Source organism: Arvicola amphibius, chromosome 6 (assembly GCF_903992535.2).
Source record: "Arvicola amphibius chromosome 6, mArvAmp1.2, whole genome shotgun sequence".
NCBI lineage: Eukaryota > Metazoa > Chordata > Mammalia > Rodentia > Cricetidae > Arvicola > Arvicola amphibius.
Window position 1 is genome coordinate 36,433,040 of NC_052052.2, and position 22,809 is coordinate 36,455,848.

Below are 22,809 nucleotides of genomic sequence, written 5' to 3' on the forward strand. Positions count from 1 at the left end.
GATGTATAGTTCACTAAGCATTTGGAGTGCATCTCCATATGCACATGAAGTAGACCCCATTCATCAATGAGGCATTCTGCCTGATACCATGTAAAGGAAGGCATCCTCACTAAGAACATCCTCCCCAAAGGGTGGTCTGTTCACAGACATCTCAGCATTGGTTGCATGCTTTTATAAATCATCACCATGAGCATGCAAATGTCACTACAGAAAAGAGGCTAATCTTCCCATAAAACATGGGAAAATGTATTGATATTGATACTGGCCTGCATAGAGGCCTTACCCTTTGATCAACCTCAAATTTCTCATTGTACATGCTAGGCAACCTATCCTTCCAAACTCTTCCTGGGTAGACAAAAGAAAACTTTATTCAGTTCAACCAGGCACCCATGGCAGACCAAAGATTCAATGTAAGTGATTAGTAAACCAATGAGATTATTTGGGATAATGTACAAGGTCATGGGCCTTTTCTTACTTGAGCCTGGATGATTCAAAGATAGATATCTATATTACTGAGTGACTCACTACAGCACGGTTGATGACATACAGAACCTACATGTTTATAGCTCCCTGGTTAACTTGGATGTCAGCCACTATTGTAAAAGGGGTTTCAACTTGATTAAAGACAGCACTACCTTTGGAGACAGCAATATGGGAAACTTCACCAGCAAAAACAAAGAATGTTGTATCAAAAAGTGGGTAAGGTCCTATGTTACATGTGACCATGTGTTTAGGACCTCCTAGGCAGACTTGCTTGGGAATCAAGGGCTGTATAGCTTTAGATACTTTCCAATCTCTAAATTGTACTCTCAATCACTCAATATTACTTACCTTGTATGAGATGTTGATGAGCACAGGAAGTCATGAGGAAGGGTATCAGCATAAATGTTATCATACTCAGAATCCATATCCAAACACTTTTCCATGTAAATAGTTCACCTGAAACAGTGAATCACAAATCTTAAGATTGACAAAACCTGGCTTAGATACACCTAGTTATGAACGGTGATTCCTCTGAAGCTTTTTCTAATTTAAGAGGCTAGCCCCACCTTCACCAGAAGGAAGATGTGAGTGTTTGACTTTCTGACCGGACAGAGTTGCTCTCTAGGCCCTAACCCCAGGGGAACATCCCATGCCCTACCCAAACACAATGAAGTCCAAGACACCTGGAAACAGCAGCCCACCTGCACCTATTGGAGGAAGAGATGGATAGATGGCAGTGTAAGTACACAACATAAAGAACAATGTGGCACCACCAGAAACTAGTGGTTCTCCAACAGTAAATTCTGAACACCACAATGCAGATTACACAGAAGAAAACTATCTTAAAAATCATTTATGAAGATGATAAAGACCCTTAAGGAGAAAATGAAAAATTTCCTTAAAAAATTTGAAGAAAAGACAAACAAAAAATTAGAAGAAATCAATAAATACCTTCAAGAAAGTCTACAAAAATCAACTAAAAAGGTGAAGCAAACAGTACAACACTTGAAAATTTTAATAAAAGTAATAAAGAAAACATAAACAGAGGGAAGAGCAGAAATTGAAAATTTGGGTAAATGAACAGGAAGTACAGATGCAAGCATAAGCAACAGAATTAAAGAGATGGAAGAGAGAATCTCTGGTGTTAAAATATGATAGAAGAAATAGATTCATTTGACAAAGAAAGTGTTATATCCAACAAACTCTTAATATAAAATGTCCAAGAAATATAGGACGCCATGAAAGATCAAGCCGAAGAATAAAGAGAATAGAAAAAGGAGAAGAACTCCATCTGAAAGGAACAGAAAATATATTCAACAAAATCATAGAAGAAAACTTTCCCAACTTAAAGAAAGACACCCCCTAACATCTCAATCCAGGTTTTATTAAGAACAGTTCTGGACAAACCTGTAAGCTACAGAATGGGAAGGAGATTTTTTATCAATTACATGTCTGATAGAGGACCAATTCTCAAAATTTTCAAAGAATTAAAAAAGCTGGACATTGGGAAAACAGATAAACAAGTTTAAAAATGGGGTATCCATCGAAACAGAGATTTCACAAACAATATAACACAAATAGCTGAGAAGCGCTTAAGGAAATGTTCAACAGTCTAAGCAATCAGGAAAATGCAAATCAAAACTACTTTGAGACTTCATTTGGTGCCTGTCAGAAGGGTCATAATCAAATAACAAATGGCCATCCAGCCTAGTGAGGATGTGACATAAGGGGAACATTGATTCAATCCCAGTGGGATTGTACAGGACTATGGAAATCAGTGTATAGGTTTCTAAAAATGCTAAGATCTGCTTTAGAAAAGCGTATTTTTGGAGCCTTTTTTGGTATCATATTGCTTTGTTTAGGCGCGTTTTACCTGTTGTTTTCTTTTGCTTGTACAATATAGTTTATGATTTTGTGTTTTTATGGAAAAAAGAAAAAAAATAATCATTCTGAGGTATAGTAGTAATTACAAACTCTCTGGTCTATTCAATCTTTGATACTACTAACTAGTTCTCACATTTTAATTAACCCATTTCTATTAATCTATGTATTGCCACATGGTCATGAATTAGGGGCAATGTTCTGATATCTTACTCCTCTGGCAGCTACATGGCATCTCCCTGACTCCACCTTCTTTCTCTCTTTCTCTCTGTTTGTATGTCCTGACTAGGTATATTCTCCCTGGATATTGGTCAAATCATCTTCTTTATTAACCAAGAGAAATAAAACATACTCACAGTATAAATAAGATTATTTCACATTAAGAAGCCTACAGAACACTAAATAGACTAGCCCAAAAAGTCCATTCACCATATAATAATCAAAACACTAAACATGCAGAATAAATAAATAATATTGAGAACTACAAAGGAAAAAGTTCAAGTAACATACAAAGGCAGAATTATCAGATTTACACCAAAATTCTAAATGGAAATACTCAAATTCAAAAGGTCCTGGATAGATGTTCTGCAGGCACTAAGAGATACAGATGCCAGCCTAGATCACTATAACCAGCAAAACTTTCAATCACTATCGGAAGAAAAAAGAAGATATTCCACAACAAAACCAGATTTAAACAATACCTATCCAAAAAATCCAGCTCTACAGAGAGTACTAGAAAGAAAACTCTAATCCAAGGAAGTTAGCTGCACCCATGAAAACACAGGCAACAGATAACCTTAAACCACCAAACCTTGAAAAAGGGAAACACAAAACACTACCATTACTAGCAACAAAAACAAAAACAACAGGAATTAAGAATCAGTGGTCATTAGTATCTCTTAATATGAATGCACTCAGTACATCTACAAAAAACACAGCTTAAAATAATGGGTAGGAAAACAGAACCTATCTTTCTGCTGCATGTAAGAAACACACCTTAACTTCAAGGCACACATTACCTCAGCATAAAGGGTTGGGAAAAGGTTTTCTAAACAAATGGACCTAAGAAACAAGTTGGTGTAACTATCCTAATATCTAACAAAATACACTTCAAACTAAAAATAGTCGAAAAAAAATGAAGAAGGATATTTCCCAAAACAAAATTAAATCAAGAACAGATAAACAATTGTAATAGACCTATAACCACTAGGGAAATAGAAGTAGTCATCAAAAATCGCCCAAGCAAACAAACAAATAAGGGGAAAAAAGCCCAGAGTCATATGGTTTTGGTGCAGAATTCTACCAGAATTTCAAAGAAGAGTTAATACAAATATTCCTCAAATTATTCCACACAATAGAAACACAAGGAACATTGCCAAACTCTTTTTATAGTGCTACAGTTATCCTAATACCCAGAGTGCACAAAGACCCCATAAGGAAAGAGAATTTCAGACAAATCTCCCCCATGAGCATACATGCAAAAAGCCACAATAAAATACTGAAAAAACAAATTCAAGAACACATCAAAAAATCACCCACCATGACCAGGTAGGCTTCATCCCAGAAATGCAGGGATAGTTCAAATATGAAAATCTGCCATGTAATCCACCATATAAACGAAATGAAAGAAAAAAAAACCATGTTCATCTCAGTAGATGCTGAAAAGGCCTTTGACAATATCCAACACTCCTTCAAGATAAAGGTCTTGGAAATATCAGGTACACAAGGAACATACCTAAAATTAATAAAGGCAATATACAGCAAGTAGACAGCCAACATCAAACTAAATGGAGAGAAACTCAATGTGATTCCACTAAAATCAGGATCAAGACAAGGCTGTGTACTCTCTCCATATTAATTCAATATATTACTGGAAGTTCTAGCTAGAACAATAAGAAAACAAGAAGAAATCAAGAGGATACAAATTGCAAAGAAAGAGTTTAAAGTTTCCCTATTTACAGATGATATGAGAGTATCTGTAAGTGACCATAAAAGTTCTCCCAGGGAACTCCTACAGCAGATGAACACCTTCAGTAATGGGGCAGGATACAAAATCTCCTCAAAAAAAAAAAATCAGTACCACTCCTACATACAAAAGATACGGGGATTGAGAAAGAAACCAGGGAAACAGCACCCTTTACAATAGCTACAAATAGCATAAAATATCTTTGGGTAACTCTAACCAAACAATTGAAAGAACTGTATGATAAGACTTTAAGTCTTTGAAGAAAGAAATTGAAGAAAATATCAGAAAATGGAAGGATCGCTCATGCTCTTGGGTAGATAGCACCAACAAAGTAAAAATGGCAGTTTCACCAAAAGCAATCTACAGATTCAGTGCATTGCCCATCAAAATCCCAATATAATTCTTTCACATACCTAGAAAGAACAATACTCAGCTTCATATGGAAAAATAAAAATCTCAGGATAGCCAAAATAATCCTGTATAATAAAGGAACTTCTGGAGGCATAAACATCACTGACTTCAAGCTCTACTACCGAGCTAGAGCAATAAAAACAGTTTGGTATTGTCATAAAAGCACACACGTGGATTAATGGAATTGAATTGAAGGCATTGATATTAAACTACACCCCTATGAACACCTGATTTTTGACAAAGGAGCCAAAATTGTACAATGGAAGAAAGAAGGCATGTTCAACAAATGGTGCTGGCATAACAGGATGGTAGCATGTAGAAGAATGCAAATAGAGCCATATCTATCCCCATGCACAAAACTCAAGTCCAAATGTATCAAAGATCTTAAATCCAGCTAAACGGAGCGTCATAAAAGAGAAAGTGGTAAGTAGCCTTAAGTGCATTGGCACAGGAAACCACTTCTAAATATAACACCAGTTGCCCAGATACTGATAACAACAATTAATAAATGGGACCTCCTGAAATTAATAAGCTTCTGTAAGGCAAAGGACTCAGTCAATAACACAAAAAGAGCACCTACAGAATGGAAAATGATTGTCACCAATCCCACATCTGACAGAGGGCTGGTCTTCAAAATATATAAAGAATACAAGAAACTGAACATCAAACTACCAAATAATCCAATTAAAACATGGGTTAAAGATCTAAACAGAAAATTCTCAATTCAAGATTCTCAAATGGCCAAAAGACATTTAAGGAATTCTTCAACATCCTTAGTCATCAGGGAAATGCAAATCAAAATGACACTTACACTTGTCAACATGACTAAGATTAAAAACACTAATGACAACTTATGTTGGAGAGGATGTGGAGTAAGGGGAACACTCCTCCACTGCTGCTGTGAGTGCAAACTTGTATATCTACTCTGGCAATCAGTATGGCAGTTTATTATAAAATTCAGAATAAACCTACCTCAAGACCCAGCAATACCACATATTGGGCAAATATCCAAAAGATATTCAATAATACCACAAGGTCACTTGCTCAATTATGTTCATAGCAACATTACTCACAAGAGCCAGAAACTGGAAACAACCTAGATTCCCCTCAAGTAAAGAATAGATAACGAAAATATGATACATTTATATAATGGAGTAATAGACAATGGCACCATGAAATTTGTAGGCAAGTGGATGGAACGAGAAAAAAAATCATCCCGAATGAGGTTATCCAGACCCAGAGAGACAGAGTATGTATTCACTTATAAATGGATACTGAACACAAAGCAAAGAATAACCAGGCTACAATCCACAACTGTAGTGAAAATATGTAAAATGGAGGACACTAAAAGGGACACAAAAGAAGCCCCCAGGTAGCAGATCTCCTGTGTAAACTGGGAGCAAAAGTAGAGGGAATGGGATGGGGGATGGGAAAATGAGGGATTGAGATGGCTGAGTGAGGGAGGGATGGAGAGAAAGAGCAATGAAAGATATCTTGATAGAGGGAACTATTACGGGGTTACAGAAAAACCTAGTGCTAGTGAAACTCAATATAGAGGGACTACCCCAACTCAGACTCCTGGTGCCTGAATTGGTCTTTCCCTATAATCAGATTAGTGACTAACTGAACTGTCATCATAGAACCTACACACAGTAACTGATAGAAGTAATTGCAGTGATCCATTGCCAAGCACTGAACTGAGCTCCTGGACTTCAGTTAAAGAGAGGTAAGAAAAGTCAATAAACAAGGTGGATCAAGATCATGATGGGGGAAAGATAGTTGGCATGAGCTAGCAGGGGCTCACACAATCTGGACTGTCAGCTAGGGAACCTGCAAGGAACCAAACTAGGCCCTCTGAATGTGGGTGACAGTCATGTGGCTTGTTCTGTTTGGGGGTTCCCTGGCAGTGAATCTAGGACTTAACCTGGGTGTATGAACTGACTTTTTGGATCCCATTCTCAATGGTGGGATACCTTGCTCCATCTTAGTGCAGACGAGACGAGCTTGGTCCTTCCTCAACTTGGTATGCCAGACTTTGTTGACTCCCTAAGGGAATCCTGACCCCTCTTAGGAGTGGATGGTGTTTGATAGTGGGAGGTGCAGGGGTGAGTGAAGGGAAGTAAGGGGTAACTGGAATTGGTATGTAAAATGAAAATAAACAATTTTAAGAGTCTATTGTCCTGGAATATTAGGACTAGGCAAGTGTGGAGAGGCAGTTATGATGGGATGGGTAAAGAGCAGGACATAACCAGAGTAAAAAATAAACCAAATATGATTTAGAGTGAGGCTCAGGCAAAGGTATGTTGATGGGGAATCTCTGTCAGCCAATGATCTTTAAGAGGTGGGACCAGGTTATGGTATGACTTTTTGGGTACCTGGAGGAAAACACAGGCCGCCCAGGGTTTGTTCGTTTGTGTGTGTATGTGTGTGTGTTTGTGTGTGTGTCTGTCCGTCTGTCTGTGTGTGTGTGTGTGTGTGTGTGTGTGTGTGTGTGTGTGTGTGGCTTTTGTGCTACCAAACTAAAGATTTTGTTTTTGTTTTGCAAGTTTGTCCCTTATAATAAAAAATATAATTGGTTTATCTTAGAGTTAGCCTGGGATTTTTTGACCTGCATCTGACAACAGATGGTGCCAAATCATATGGCTTGGGGATTTGAATCTCTGTAGGCCCTGAGAGTCAAAAAAGCGTAAAAATTTAATGGAATAATCAGTAATTCAGTGTGAACTTATTCACACTAATAACAATAATAGTGAGTAATAGAGTAAATTCTTATAAACTATTACTTATTGACAATTTATATTGGTGTAGTTTCTTATATATTGATATAAGTTCAAATTTTATTTGTTATTTCTATTTATGGTATTTCTATACCTATGCAAAATTATTTTGTCAGATTGTATACATGCATGTATCTACCTCTGTTTAAGACATTTTGTATATTAATATTATTTTGGGATATATTATCATATTGTATTATATATTCCAACCTCTAATGAAGATACTTATACATTGTTTATTTTTTGAGGTCATTTTACTCATTTACTGCACAGTTGTTTACAGATTGTTTAATATTCTGATATAAAGTCTTAGTCCTTAAGTTATACAGGTATTAGGTGTTATAGGTCAATAGCTATTCATCTTTGTTATACATATATTCAGAATAATTAAGTTCTTTAGATGCATAGAGATTGTATTCTATATAGATAGGTAGTCTTCAACCACTTCAAGGTTCTGTAGAACATGGCATTTAAATAACCTAGGGTTCTGCTGACCTGAGACATGATTGCTCCTGACAGCACCAATCTGTTCTCGAGAGAATGTTGAGAACCAAAAACACTTCACTTGGAGTTTTTTTTTTCTTCATGGAACAATTAGCCTTTGGCCGAGAAACTGCCCATGCCTCGACCACTGACAAAGTACATGGTGTCTGGACTGGATAAGCAGGACATGCACAAAAATACTGCCAAACTTTGCTAAGACAGGGTAAGATGGATCTAAAAATTTTGCTGCTTCTAAATATGGCTTGTCAGTTACAATAGGCCTTAGCAAATGTTGGTTGCATCAACATTAGAAATGAGACTCTGACTGATTGCTCAGGTATCCAGTTGTCTCTGTCATATACTACAAGCTTTGGAAGCTGCTTGATTGCACTTCCTGCCTACTCAAGTGATATTATCTTCCTTTTCAGGCCTTCGATGGGGTTAAAGATTAGGTACTCATAGTTACTTTCCTCTTATGATTTAGCCAAGCCATTTCCAGTACAAGACTTGGACTCTTTAAAACAAAATGTTTATTAAAACATTCAGCATGTGTTCCTTGCTTAATTTGTTTATGTTGATTATACTCTTAATTTTATACTTGATATCTGTTCCTAGTATATATAGTTTTGTTTTGGCTCTAGAACTCTCTTATTTATACGAAAGGGGGAGGTGATGGGGAAATCTCTGTTAGCCAATGATCTTTAAGAGGTGGAATCAGTTTAGGGCATGACCTCATGAGTACCCAGAGAAAAACACCAGCCTGTCCATGGTTTGCTCTTTCTGTGATTCCTCCTCTAAAAAACTAAGGTTGGACTTTTCATTCCTGTTTTGTGAGTTTGCCCCTTATAATAAAGAAAATATAATTGGTTTATCTTGGAGTTAGCCTGGGATTCTTTGCCCGCCTCTGACAACAGTATGTCTTTTTAAAAGTCTGTTCTAGAAAATATGTCTACTTTTATGGATAGATACGATACTGATTCATGCTTACAACCCTTTCTTTTTTTTTTTTTTTTTTTTTTTTTTTTTTTTTTTTTGGTTTTTCGAGACAGGGTTTCTCTGCAGCTTTTTTAGAGCCTGTCCTGGAACTACCTCTTGTAGACCAGGCTGGCCTCGAACTCACAGAGATCCGCCTGCCTCTGCCTCCCGAGTGCTGGGATTAAAGGCATGCGCCACCACCACCCGGCTTCCTTTCTTTTGATTTTATTTAATTCTCTTAAAATATCATGTTTTGTTTGTTTAACTACAATGTGGAACCCAAAATTTGAAACAGTTGGGTGATTAGCGTATACAATCACAAAGTGACCATGTAGGTAACAGAGGCACAGATAACTAAAAAAAACTGGGAGATTTTTAACTATAACCAAATCAGAAGTAATTTCAAGGTAATGAACACAAATAGTACTTTTAATAACTCACCTATCTCTGTGTTTCATCATAGGTACCATCCTAAACTAGATAAGAAACAGGAAAGTTTTAAGGTGCTATATCCAAATAATAATCCATAATTCAGACTTAGATGACAATGAGAAAATAATGAGATTTAATGAGAATTATTTCCAATTGTTTACCTATTTTGTCTCTGTGGTTCATTCTTTTCAGGCTTACTAGATTCCTTATTTCACCTTAAATCCTATGATTGCAGATCTACATCAAATGGAAAGTGACATCCCAACACCTTCTAGACAGGAACCCTGTTGTGAAGAATATTCAGTGGGCTGTGTAAACAATCTCAATTCTAGCTTTTGTTCATTCACATCTGTAATCTCAAGGCCTATATTGTCACTGTGAGGACATCCTCAGATTTGTTCTATCAGTGTGACCAGAGTGAATTAAATTGTATTTTCTTTATTTATCGTCATGTTTTACACCCAATTTCCTTTTTAGGAAAGTCACTAAATCTGGATTATTGGAACCACCAGAGTCAGAGACCCTGATTTGGTTGTCTGTTTCAGAACTCCAGGAACAACAAGTCTCTGGATATATTTGAAAGGTAGACCCAACATTATTTCTCTGTATATGTGGTTGGGATAAAAAATGGAAGTCTACAGTAATTTTAATAATATTGTTCTAGGAAGTTGAAAACATGATATGATACTGCAAATCAACAAATTAAGCAAGTTTGGTAGTAACCATGAGCTTAATTCTTTAGTATTAATTTTATGATGTTTATTAAAATTTTGGGTTGCCTTATGAGTTTTTAGATGAGAGCAGAAGGAGAGAGGGCATAACTTGAGGAACTATCAGAGTTTTAGTGGTACTTAAAGCAATAAAATAAATGGAAGTCATAAGGGAATAAGGACTCAAAAGCTATGCCCTGGGAATGTCAGTGTTAATATGTCAGTTCGTTTTGTTGACTTGACACAAGCTAGAGTCATCTCTGAAAATTAACCCCTATAGCCCTCTGAGGGAAACTTTTTCTCGAATGATTGATGTGGTAGGCCCAGGACCCTGAGGGTAGGTGGTGTCCTCCTTAGTCACCTGTATTTGAGCTGTAGAAGAAAGCAAACCAGTGAAACTATGAAGAACAAGCCAGTGAACAGTGTTCCTCTGTGGTCTCTACTTCAGTTCCTGCCTTCAAGTTCTTACTTTCAGCTATTGCTCTTTCTTCCCTTGAAGGGGCACTGAGATGTAGAAATACAATCCAAACAGCCTCTTCCCCCACCCCATCTTGTTTTTGATCACCATGTTTTATCACAGTGACAGAAAAGCGATCTGCAATAGTCAAGAACATGAGGGAGAAAGTCAGGAACGAGAGGAGTGCGTTCACTCATGGAGACGGTGGGACAGAACTAATGGGAGATCACCAACTCCAGTTGGAATGGGACTGATGGATCATGCAACCAAACCCGTCTCTCTGAATGTGGCCAACAGCGGGAGCTGACTGAGAAGCAAAGGACAATGGCTCTGGGCTCTGATTGTTCTTCATGGACGGGCTCTGTGGGAGCCTTCTCAGCTTGGTCGATCACCTTCCTGGACCTGGGGGGAGTTGGGAGGACCTTGGTCTTAGCATAGAGTGGGGAACCCTGATGGCTCCTTGGCCTTGAGAGGGAGGGAGGGGAGGTATGGGTGGAGGGGAGGGGAGGGAAGGGGGAGAAGGAGGGGAGGGAAGGGGGAAGAGGAGGGGAGGGAAGGGAGAAGAGGAGGGGAGGGAGGGGGGAGGAGGAGGGAAGGAGATGGAAATTTTTTAAATATAAAAAAAATAAACCGAGAGGAAAAAAAAAAAGACTATAGAGCAAGAGACTAGAAGAAACATCCAAGAAAGTGTCAACAAAGCGATGAGTAATGGCAAAAGAAAGTAAGGCCTTGAGAACAAAGTCAGAGAAAAAAACAAATAATACATGGGACAATTGCTGTTCCTGATGCACAAAAACATATTTTACCTGATAGGATGATGCTTATGCTTTCTTCTTGGTGACTTTGATGGTTTTGAAGGTAGCAAGTGACATTCTGGTAGGAGCTGATATTAATAAAAAGGGCCATTGTCATATTGAACAGTTTGTTTCCATCTTGTGAATGGGATTTCAATGTCTCTGGAATGACCTCTCCTTTGCTGTCTCTCCATTCCATAAGTGGCAGTGGGAACCAACCCCCTGAATGACACTCCAACATCACTCCTTTGGTATTAGTGGGATGCATAAGAATCTGTATGTCTGAGCCTATGGCTAGTTGAAAACAACAGAGGTATAAATGCAAGAGGAAGCAATAAAAATAAAGACTCATTCAGTTTTAATCTCAGTTTCAAAAATACATTAATAGGCAAAATTCTACTTGACTCTGGTTACAATAAGAATCTCATGAAAATATCAAGAAATAGATGGAAATGATATAATACACAGTCAGCAACCTGTCTAAACTAAGTCATCTGAGAAATGCCTGCTTCATTTATTTATTCATTTATTTGAAATATTTTGGTTAATTACCAAGTCTAGTTAAGCTAGGTCTTCGGGTTATAAAGAAGAGAAATCAAAATTCAGATACTCAAAAGTTTATAATTTATGTTTTCTTTTATTATAATCACTAATTACTTTAGAGTCACTGTAAATAGATTATAAAAATGAATTTCACTATAAACACAACTGTAGATCTTTAGTTGAAACTTTGTGTATTTACATAGTAGGTAATTTCTATAAAATGTTTCTTATAAAACAGGCAATATATTGAAGTATGAAAAGTACATATTAATTTAGAGGAAATAAGTATGTCTGAAAATTTTCAGCATATTTTCTGAGTTATAAAACTTGCCAAATGTATAGGCAAAAAGAGAATGAGTGGAGATTTAAAGCACTGTACCAAAGCTGCTCTGTCTAGTAAAATGTCCCTGGGATAACAAAATATTATATATGTGTGCTAACACACTTGCTGTTTGACCCACAAGTTTAACAAAATGGCAATTATTAGATTTTTATCACATAAGACTATGAAAAATGGCTATTACCTACATTGTGTAGCTTTTCTGTAGACTATAGCATCAAATGATGATTGACATAAAATAAAGATTAGTTAGCTGGGTCATGAGTTCTACATGTATGAGGACACATATGTGTTTGTACAGTTTGCTTTAAACCCTTTCTCTCCCTTTCTTTTATTTTTAATCCAGAATAATTCGGAGTAAGGAAAGGAGCATAAATGTCACATAGTTCCCATACTTCATGTATAATATACATGAGGATAGTGATGAATGTGGTTAAAATCTTTTGGAAAGATTTAGAAAAATTAAGTGGGTGCTAAGTAGTCAGTAGATAGATTCAGATAAAAATATAAGTATTATCAGAAAAAAATAATATTTTCTTTCTTTAATTAAAAATTTCATACAATATTTTTTTATCATATTATCCCCTCCTGCAATTCTCCCCATATATTCTCCACTCCACGCTCACCCAACTTTATACTAGGAAGCATAATTTAAAAATTCAGTTCATTTGGAAAATTACTAAAGTAATGCTAGTAATATCTGAAGGGATAATACAACAACCCAACAGGAATGTGATGATGTTTTAGAAATATAACAATTTGTATAGGCATAACAAAAATTTGCTTACTGATAGAACCAATTTCTGCACTGTAGCAATTTTCATTTCTCATCTTCCATGGCATGTAATTAAAAAACCAAATGCTTAGTTTCAGCTTACTAATGAAACCATGCAGTAAGAGTCAAACACTGATAATTTTTCTACCACTCAATCCAAGATAGACTTTGAATCATGGGTACCTAGCAGTCTCAGAGGAGTCCATTCCTACCTGTGACCCTGACCTCTGTGATGTGCTCTTCATAGAATTCTCCATCTTTGAAGACACAGTGGTATGGTCCATCATCATCAACAGTCACGCTAAAGATCCTGAGGGTCACTTTCCCTTCTCCAATGTCATCTTTCAGCAGTTCAGTCCGCTCCACATACTTGGGGATAGTTTCTCCATGCAGGTCTTTACCATCTCTGTACAGATGCACAGGCTGTGTATAGCGGTTCCTGAACCAGCGAATCTCCATGTGCTGTGCATCTTGTGGTGGGGACAACTGGCAACTGAGTTCAAGGTTTCCACCCAATGGAGCCAAGACTGGCCTAGTCAATCCAGTCACTGTGAATGCTTCTGCGAAGGAGAATAATCAAAAGTTAAGAGTATGAAACATGCTCACACCTTTTGTTGAAATCATTGTCTCTGTTTATTCCTCGTCTGTCTTCTCCTCCTCTCTCTCAAACATCCATACATACTTCACAGAAAGTCACTTTGATTATCCTGAAGACATTATAATTACTAATTACTTAATTGATACTAATGCACAAAGTGTTACTATAAATGGTTAGAAGAGATTTTAAGGAACTATTGGAGATTCTGAGTCAATTCTAGACAGGCTGGGCTCAAGATAAATGAAAGCAATGTCCAAGAACAATTCAGAAGAAATTGCAATATGAGTAGGCTGTGTCATGTAGTGACAATTTTGCTGAACTGAGGCTCCATGGGCAGTAGGGAATCCACAGCCTATATGGATTCTTGTGATACTTGGATAAAGTTTGTAGATCAGAGAGAGGCAGGTACTGCTGCCATGTTGCGCTAAATTCTCCACCTTCTGTATGATCCAGATGAGGGGGCTGACACCTCCTTTGGTCCGGTGTGTTCAATAACAGGCGTGGGTTTTTTGATATAGTCTTGATATGCCCATGTGCCCAGGTATTCCTCACCCACCCTGATAACTTTTAATAGGCGTTATTTTCTTTACTTGTATGATTAAGCTATTTGTAATTCTGATCCTTATGAATTATACTGGGTTGGTAATGATAGCTTGCACAAGTGTATACAGTTATTCTGATGCATCATGTGAACTCAAAATACAACAGACTTCTGCACTGTAAAATGGAGTCACTCAGGGTAATACTCAGCTTGAAAGCTACTGTTCCACATAATGTAGAGTAAAATAGAGCAAACATAGCTTTTACAGCAAATAAAAATGAAAATTAACTCAATATTGTGCCACTAGAATATTGTGAATCAAAAGAACAATAAGCTATCAACCAACTATTAGAATAGCTGAAACCCAAAACATTGACAACGCAAAATGATGGTAAAAGATGAAGACTGTATGACTGTTATTTCTTGTTGACAGCGACACAGAATGATCAGACACTATGGAAGACAGTTTGGCACTCTCTGACAGTGTTAGATGTGGCTTTACTATACTTTCTTTCCATTAGTCATGATTCTACATGTAGTCCAACTGAGCTGTAAAGTACATAAATATTGAATGTTTACACAAATGGTAGTAACAACTTTATTCCCGGTTGCTAAAAATTGGAAAAATATCAAAATGTCTTTCATTAGGTGAGTGAAGAAATCAACTCTGGTACTTTCACAATTTTATGAAATATTATGAATTAATAAAATATCTGGTACACTAGTTACACAAATGTTAGTGCATAAACCAAATCAATTTTGTTTGGATTTAAGAACTACTCCATGAGATAGAAACTATATCTGACACTTGTAAAGAGACCAACAACCTGAGCTCAATAAGTTATGGCCCTGGGAAAAACATAATATCATTCTGCTATAAAAAGTTAATAAAATGACTCTAGTAACATACTGCTAAACACATAGATCGGTGACTTGATCAAAGCTTATCAGAGGTGTTTCTTCTTATAGTAGGTGGGAATCAACACAGAGACTCACAGCTGGACAATATGCAGAGAGTGACTTTGGAAGTCTCAATGCTAAATGAGATATTCGCATCAAACTCATAACCATTAATCTTCATGAGATTATGTAGATGAGGAGTCATAAAGATTGCAAGAGCAAGAAGTGATGGATGACTGTAAAGAAACAATGTCTTTCAGACCCAACAGACTGATTCACATATCAACTCATAGAGACTGTGGCATCACACAAAACCTACACAGGTTTAAGCCACACATGTTCCCAGAACTGAGAGTAGGAAGTGGAAATGGTTTCTCACCCCTAACAAGAGCTGTGAAATAGATACCCACTGGCAAAGGGAACCTCAGTTTTTCCAATGGAAAAACTGGGTATATTAACCACACTGCAAGGCAGGCCCCAAACCAACTCAAACTAACTCAATGGCCTTTGTTTATGGCTAGAAACCGATTATGAGTGAGTACATCCCATGTTCATCTTTTTGGGTCAGAATAGTGTTTTCTATTTCCATCCATTTGCATGCAAAATTCAAGATGTCATTGTTTTTTATCGCTGAGTAGTATTCTAATATGTATATATTCCACAGTTTCTTCATCCATTCTTCCACTGAAGGGCATCTAGGTTGTTTCCAGGTTCTGGCTATTACAAATAATACTGCTATGAACATAGTTGAACAGATGCTTTTGTAGTATGATTGGGCATCTCTTGGCTAAATTCCCAAGAGTGGAATTACTGGGACCTGGGGTAGGTTGATCCCGAATTTCCTGAGAAACCGCCACACTGCTTTCCAAAGTGGTTGCACAAGTGTGCATTCCTACCAGCAATGGATGAGTGTACCCCTTACTCCACAACCTCTCCAGCAAAGGCTATCATTGGTGTTTTTGATTTTAGCCAATCTGACAGGTATAAGATGGTATCTCAAAGTTGTTTTGATTTGCATTTCCCTGATAGCTAAGGAGGTCGAGCATGATCTTCAGTGTCTTTTGGCCATTCGAACTTCTGTTGAGAATTCTCTGTTCAGTTCAGTACCCCATTTTTTAAATGGGTTAATTAGCATTTTATTTTTTTTATTTTTTATTTTTTTTATTTTTTTTTCTCATGGTTTATTTTTTTTTATATTTAAAAATTTCCATCTCCTTCCCTCCTCCTCCCCCCTCCCTCCCCTCCTTCTCCCCTTTCTCTCCCCTCCTTCTCCCCCTTCCCTCCCCTCCCCTCCACCCATACCTCCCCTCCCTCCCTCTCAAGGCCAAGGAGCCATCAGGGTTCCCCACTCTATGCTAAGACCAAGGTCCTCCCAACTCCCCCCAGGTCCAGGAAGGTGATCGACCAAGCTGAGAAGGCTCCCACAGAGCCCGTCCATGAAGAACAATCAGAGCCCAGAGCCATTGTCCTTTGCTTCTCAGTCAGCCCCCGCTGTTGGCCACACTCAGAGAGACGGGTTTGGTCGCATGATCCATCAGTCCCATTCCAACTGGAGTTGGTGATCTCCCATTAGTTCTGTCCCACCGTCTCCATGAGTGAACGCACCCCTCTCGTTCCTGACTTTCTCCCTCATGTTCTCGCTCCTTCTGCTCCTCATCGGGACCTTGGGAGCTCAGTCCAGTGCTCCAATGTGGGGCTCAGTCACCTTCCCCATCTGTCGCCAGCTGGAGGTTCCCTCACGGTCCTGACTTTCTTTCTCATGTTCTCTCTCCTTCTGCTCCTCATCAGGACCTTGGGAGCTCAGTCCGGTGCTCCAAGGTGGGGCTCTGTCATTTTCTTCATCTATCGTCAGGTGGAGGTTCTATGGTGATATGCAAGAAATTCATCAGTATGGCTATAGGAACTGGCCTTTTCAGGCTCCCTCTCCTCAGCTGCCCAAGGAACTAACTGGGGGCGTCTCCCTGGAAACCTGGGAACCCCTCTAGGGTCAAGTCTCTTGACAACCCTCAGGTAGCTCCTTAAATTCAGATATATGCTTCACTGCTCTCATATCCACCCTTCCTATATCCCAAGCACCCCATTCCTCCGAGCTCCCCCCGCTCTCCCCCTTCACACTTTTCTCTCCCCATCTTCCCTTGGCCCAGTCTTGCCCAACCCTCAAGTTCCCAATTTTGCCTGGCGATCGTGTCTACTTCCAATATCCAGGAGGATTACTATATCTTTTTTGGGAGTTCACCTTCTTATTATCTTCTCAAGGATCCCAAACTTATAGGCTCGATGTCCTATAATCATGGCTAGAAACCGAATATGAGTGAGTACATCCCATGTTCATCTTTATGGGTCTGGGTTACCTCACTCAGAATAGTGTTTTCTATTTCCATCCATTTGCCTGCAAAATTCAAGATGTCATTGTTTTTTACCGCTGAGTAGTATTCTAGCATGTATATATTCCACAGTTTCTTCATCCATTCTTCCACTGAAGGGCATCTAGGCTGTCTCCAGGATCTGGCTATTACAAATAATGCTGCTATGAACATAGATGAGCATATGCTTTTGTTGTATGATTGGGCATCTCTTGGGTAGATTCCCATAGTGGAATTGCTGGGTCCTGGGGTAGGTTGATCCCGAATTTCCTGAGAAACCGCCACACTGCTTTCCAAAGTGGTTGCACAAGTTTGCATTCCCACCAGCAATGGATGAGTGTGCCCCTTACCCCACAACCTCTCCAGCAAAGGTTATTATTGGTGTTTTTGATTTTAGCCAATCTGACAGGTGTGAGATGATATCTCAAAGTTGTTTTGATTTGCATTTCCCTGATAGCTAGGGAGGTTGAGCATGACCTTAAGTGTCTTTTGGCCATTCGAACTTCTTCTGTTGAGAATTCTCTGTTCAGTTCATCGCCCCATTTTTTAATTGGGTTAATTGGCATTTTACCGTCTAGTCTCTTGAGTTCCTTATATATTTTAGAGATCAGACCTTTGTCAGTTGCAGGGTTGGTGAAGATCTTTTCCCAGTCAGTAGGCTGCCTTTGTGTCTTAGTGACAATGTCCTTTGCTTTACAGAAGCTGCTCAACTTCAGGAGGTCCCATTTATTCAATGTTGCCCTTAAAGTCTGTGCAGCTGGGGTTATGCATAGGAAACGGTTCCCTGTGCCCATTTGTTGTAGAGTACTTCCCACTTTCTCCTCTATCAATCTCAATGTGTTCAAATTAATATTGAGGTCTTTAATCCATTTGGACTTGAGTTTTGTGCATGGTGATAGATATGGATCTACTTTCATTCTTCTACAGGTTGACATCCAGTTATGCCAGCACCATTTGTTGAAGATGCCCTCTTTTTTCCATTGTGTACTTTTGGCTCCTTTATCAAAAATCAGGTGTTCATAGGTTTGTGGTTTAAGATCCGGGTCTTCTATACGATTCCATTGGTCAACTTCTCTGTTCTTATGCCAATACCAAGCCGTTTTCAATACTGTAGCTCTGTAATAGAGTTTGAAGTCAGGGATGGTAATGCCTCCAGAAGTACCTTTATTTTATAAGATTTTTTTGGCTATCCTGGGTTTCTTGTTTTTCCATATAAAGTTGATTATTGTCTTCTCAATCTCTGTGAAGAATTTTAATGGGACCTTGATTGGGATTGCATTGAATCTATAGATTGCTTTTGGTAGAATTGCCATTTTTACTATGTTGATCCTCCCAATCCACGAGCAGGGGAGATCCTTCCATTTTCTGGTATCCTCTTCAATTTCTTTCTTCAAAGACTTAAAGTTCTTGTCATATAAATCCTTCACTTCCTTGGTTAGCGATACTCCCAGATATCTTATGCTATTTATGGCTATTGTGAAAGGTGATACTTCTCTGATTTCCCTCTCTGCTTCCTTATCCTTTGTGTATAGGAGGGCGACTGATTTTTTGGAGTTGATCTTGTATCCTGCCACGTTACTGAAGGAGTTTATCAGCTGTAGGAGTTCTTTGGTGGAGTTTTTGGGGTCGCTTATGTATACTATCATATCATCTGCAAATAATGAAAGTTTAACTTCTTCCTTTCCAAATTGGATCCCCTTGATTCCCTTATGTTGTCTTATTGCTATTGCTAGAACTTCAAGCACTATATTGAAGAGATAAGGAGAGAGTGGACAGCCTTGTCGTGTTCCTGAATTTAGTGGGATAGCCTTGAGTTTCTCTCCGTTTAATTTGATGTTAGCTGTCGGTTTGCTGTAAATAGCTTTTATTATATTTAGGAATGACCCTTGTATCCCTAATCTCTCCAAGACCTTTATCATAAAAGGGTGCTGAATTTTGTCAAATGCTTTTTCAGCATCTAATGAGATGACCATATGGTTTTTTTCCTTCAGTTTGTTTATATGATGGATTACATTAATAGATTTTCGTATGTTGAACCAGCCCTGCATCTCTGGGATGAAGCCTACTTGATCGTAATGGATAATTTTTCTAATGTGTTCTTGGATTCGGTTTGCCAGTATTTTATTGAGAATTTTTGCGTCCATGTTCATGAGTGAGATTGGCCTGTAATTCTCTTTCTTGGTTGAGTCTTTGTGTGGTTTAGGTATCAGGGTAACTGTAGCTTCATAGAAGGAATTTGGCAGTGACTCTTGTGTTTCTATATTATGAAATACCTTAAGGAGTATAGGTATTAGGTCTTCTTGGAAGTTCTGGTAGAATTCCGCATTGAAACCATCTGGTCCTGGGCTCTTTTTGGTAGGGAGGTTTCTGATAAACAGTTTCTAATTCTTCGCGACTAACAGGACGATTTAGAGCATTTACCTGGTCCTGGTTTAACTTTGGTATATGGTATTTATCTAAAAAACTGTCCATTTCTTTTACATTTTCCAATTTGTGGCATACAGGCTTTTGTAGTAAGATCTAATGATTTTCTGAATTTCCTCTGTGTCTGTGGTTATGTCCCCCTTTTCATTTCTGATCTTGTTAATTTGCGTGTTCTCCCTCTGCCGTTTGATTAGATTGGCTAAGGGTTTGTCAATCTTGTTGATTTTCTCCAAGAACCAGCTTCTTGTTTCATTGATTCTTTGGATTGTTTTCTGTGTTTCTATTTTGTTGATTTCTGCCCTCAGTTTGATTATTTCCAGTCTTCTACTTCTCCTAGGTGAGTCTGCTTCTTTTTTTTCCAGAGCTTTCAGGTGTGCTGTTAAGTCACCAATGAGTGCTTTCTCCGTTTTCTTTAAGTGGGCACTTAGTGCTATGAACTTTCCTCTTAGCACTGCTTTCATTGTGTTCCATAGGTTTGAGTATGTTGTGTCTTTGTTTTCATTAAATTCAAGAAAGACTTTAATTTCTTTCTTTATTTCTTCCTTGACCCAGGTGTGGGTCAGTAGTTGACTGTTCAGTTTCCATGAGTTTGTGGGCCTTCTGGGGGTAGCATTGTTGTTGAATTCTAATTTTAATCCATGGTGATCTGATAAGACACAGGTGGTTACTAATATTTTTTGTAACTGTGGAAGTTTGCTTTGTTACCAAGTATATGGTCAATTTTCGAAAAGGTTCCATGAGCCGCAGAGAAGAAGGTATATTCTTTCCTATTTGGGTGGAATGTTCTATAGATGTCTGTTAAGTCCATTTGGTTCATTACCTCCATTAAGTCTTTCATTCTCTGTTAGGTTTCTGTCTGATTGACCTGTCCATTGGTGAGAGAGGAGTGTTGAAGTCTCCAACTATTAGTGTGTGTGGTTTGATGGCTGCCTTGAGTTCTAGAAGTGTTTCTTTTACATAAGTGGGAGCTTTTATATTAGGGGCATAGATATTCAGGATTGAGACTTCATTCTGAAGGATTTTTCCTGTTATGAGTATAAAGTGTCCCTTTCCATCTCTTCTGATTGATTTTAGTTTGAAGTCAACTTTGTTGGAAATTAGTATGGCCACACCCGCTTGTTTCTTAGGGCCATTTGCTTGATAAACCTTTTCCCCAACCCTTTACTCTGAGTAGGTGCCTGTCTTTGTGGTTGAGGTGTGTTTCTTGTAAACAGCAAAATGTTGGATTCTGTTTTCGTATCCAGTCTCTTAGCCTGTGCCTTTTTATAGGTGAATTGAGTCCATTGATATTAAGTGATATTAATGACCAGTGGTTGTTAACTTCAGTCATTTTTAGTAGTAGAGTTTGTGTGTTTCCCTTCTTCTAGTTGTGCTGGTGAAGGGTCGCTAGATGCCTGAGTTATTGTCGGCGTTGTTGGACTCCTTGGTTTGTGATTTTCCTTCTATTACTTTCTGCAAGGCTGGATTTGTGGCTGCGTATTGTTTAAATCTGTTTTTGTCCAAGTCTAGTCTCTTAAGTTCCTTATATATTTTAGAGATCAGACCTTTGTCTGTTGCAGGGTTGGTGAAGATCTTTTCCCAGTCAGTAGGCTGCCTTCGTGTCTTAGTGACAGTGTCCTTTGCTTTACAGAAGCTGCTCAGCTTCAGGAGGTCCCATTTATTCAATGTTGCCCTTAATGTCTGTGCAGCTGGGGTTATACATAGGAAGCGGTCTCCTGTGCCCATTTGTTGTAGAATACTTCTCACTTTCTCCTCTATCAAGCTCAGTGTGTTCAGATTAATATTGAGGTCTTTAATCCATATAGTGATAGATATGGATCTACTTTTATTCTTCTACAGGTTGACATCCAGTTATGCCAGCAACATTTGTTGAAGATGCTCTCTTTCTTCCATTGTGTACTTTTGGCTCCTTTATCAAAAATCAGGTGTTCATAGGTTTGTGGGTTAAGATCCGGGCCTTCTATTCAATTCCATTGGTCGACTTCTCTGTTTTTATGCCAATACCAAGCTGTTTTCAATACTGTAGCTCTGTAATAGAGTTTGAAGTCAGGGATGGTAATGCCTCCAGAAGTTCCTTTATTGTATAAGATTGTTTTGGCTATCCTGGGTTTCTTGTCTTTCCATTTAAAATTGATTATTGTCCTCTCAAGGTATGTGAAGAATTTTGTTGGGACCTTGATGGGGATTGCATTGAATCTATAGATTGCTTTTCGTAGAATTGCCATTTTTACTATGTTGATCCTCCCAATCCACGAGCAAGGGAGATCCTTCCATTTTCTGGTATCCTCTACAATTTCTTTCTTCAGAGAATTAAATTTCTTGTCAAATAGATCCTTCACTTCCTTGGTTAGAGTTACCCCAAGATATTTTATGCTATTTGTGGCTATTGTGAAAGGTGATACTTCTCTGATTTTCCTCTCTGCTTCCTTATCCTTTGTGTATAGGAGGGCAACTGATTTTTTGGAGTTGATCTTGTATCCTGCCACATTCCTGAAGGAGTTTATCAGCTGTAGGAGTTCTTTGGTGGAGTTTTTGGGGTTGCTTATGTACACTATCATATCATCTCCAAATAACAAAAGTTTAACTTCTTCCTTTCCAATTTGAATCCTTTTCATTCCCTTATGTTGTCTTATTGCTATTGCTAGAACCTCAAGCACAATATTGAAGAGATAAGGAGAGAGTGGACAGCCTTGTTGTATTCCTGAATTTAGTATAATGGCCTTGAGTTTCTCTCCATTTAATTTGATGTTAGCTGTTGGCTTGCTGTAAATAGTCTTTATTATATTTAGGAATGATCCTTGTATCCCTAATCTTTCCAAGACCTTTATCATAAAGGGGTGTTGAATTTTGTCAAATGCTTTTTCAGCATCTAATGAGATGATCATATGGTTTTTTTCCTTCAGTTTATTTATATGATGGATTATATTGATAGATTTTCGTATGTTGAAACAGCCCT

At 38.2% G+C, this 22,809-nt stretch overlaps 1 protein-coding gene across 1 annotated transcript in view; it reads right to left on the reverse strand.

Moving 5' to 3' along the window:
- The window catches only part of LOC119817235 (selection and upkeep of intraepithelial T-cells protein 2-like), a 37,261-nt gene that overhangs the window by 10,668 nt on the left and 3,784 nt on the right, over nucleotides 1–22,809 (reverse strand). The window contains exons 2-4 of the mRNA XM_042055300.1: nucleotides 13,240–13,587; nucleotides 11,382–11,663; nucleotides 832–939 (exon numbers count right to left, since the gene is read on the reverse strand). Of these exons, the coding sequence (XP_041911234.1) occupies nucleotides 832–939; nucleotides 11,382–11,663; nucleotides 13,240–13,587 (738 nt within the window). The remainder of the gene's footprint in view (nucleotides 1–831; nucleotides 940–11,381; nucleotides 11,664–13,239; nucleotides 13,588–22,809) is intronic.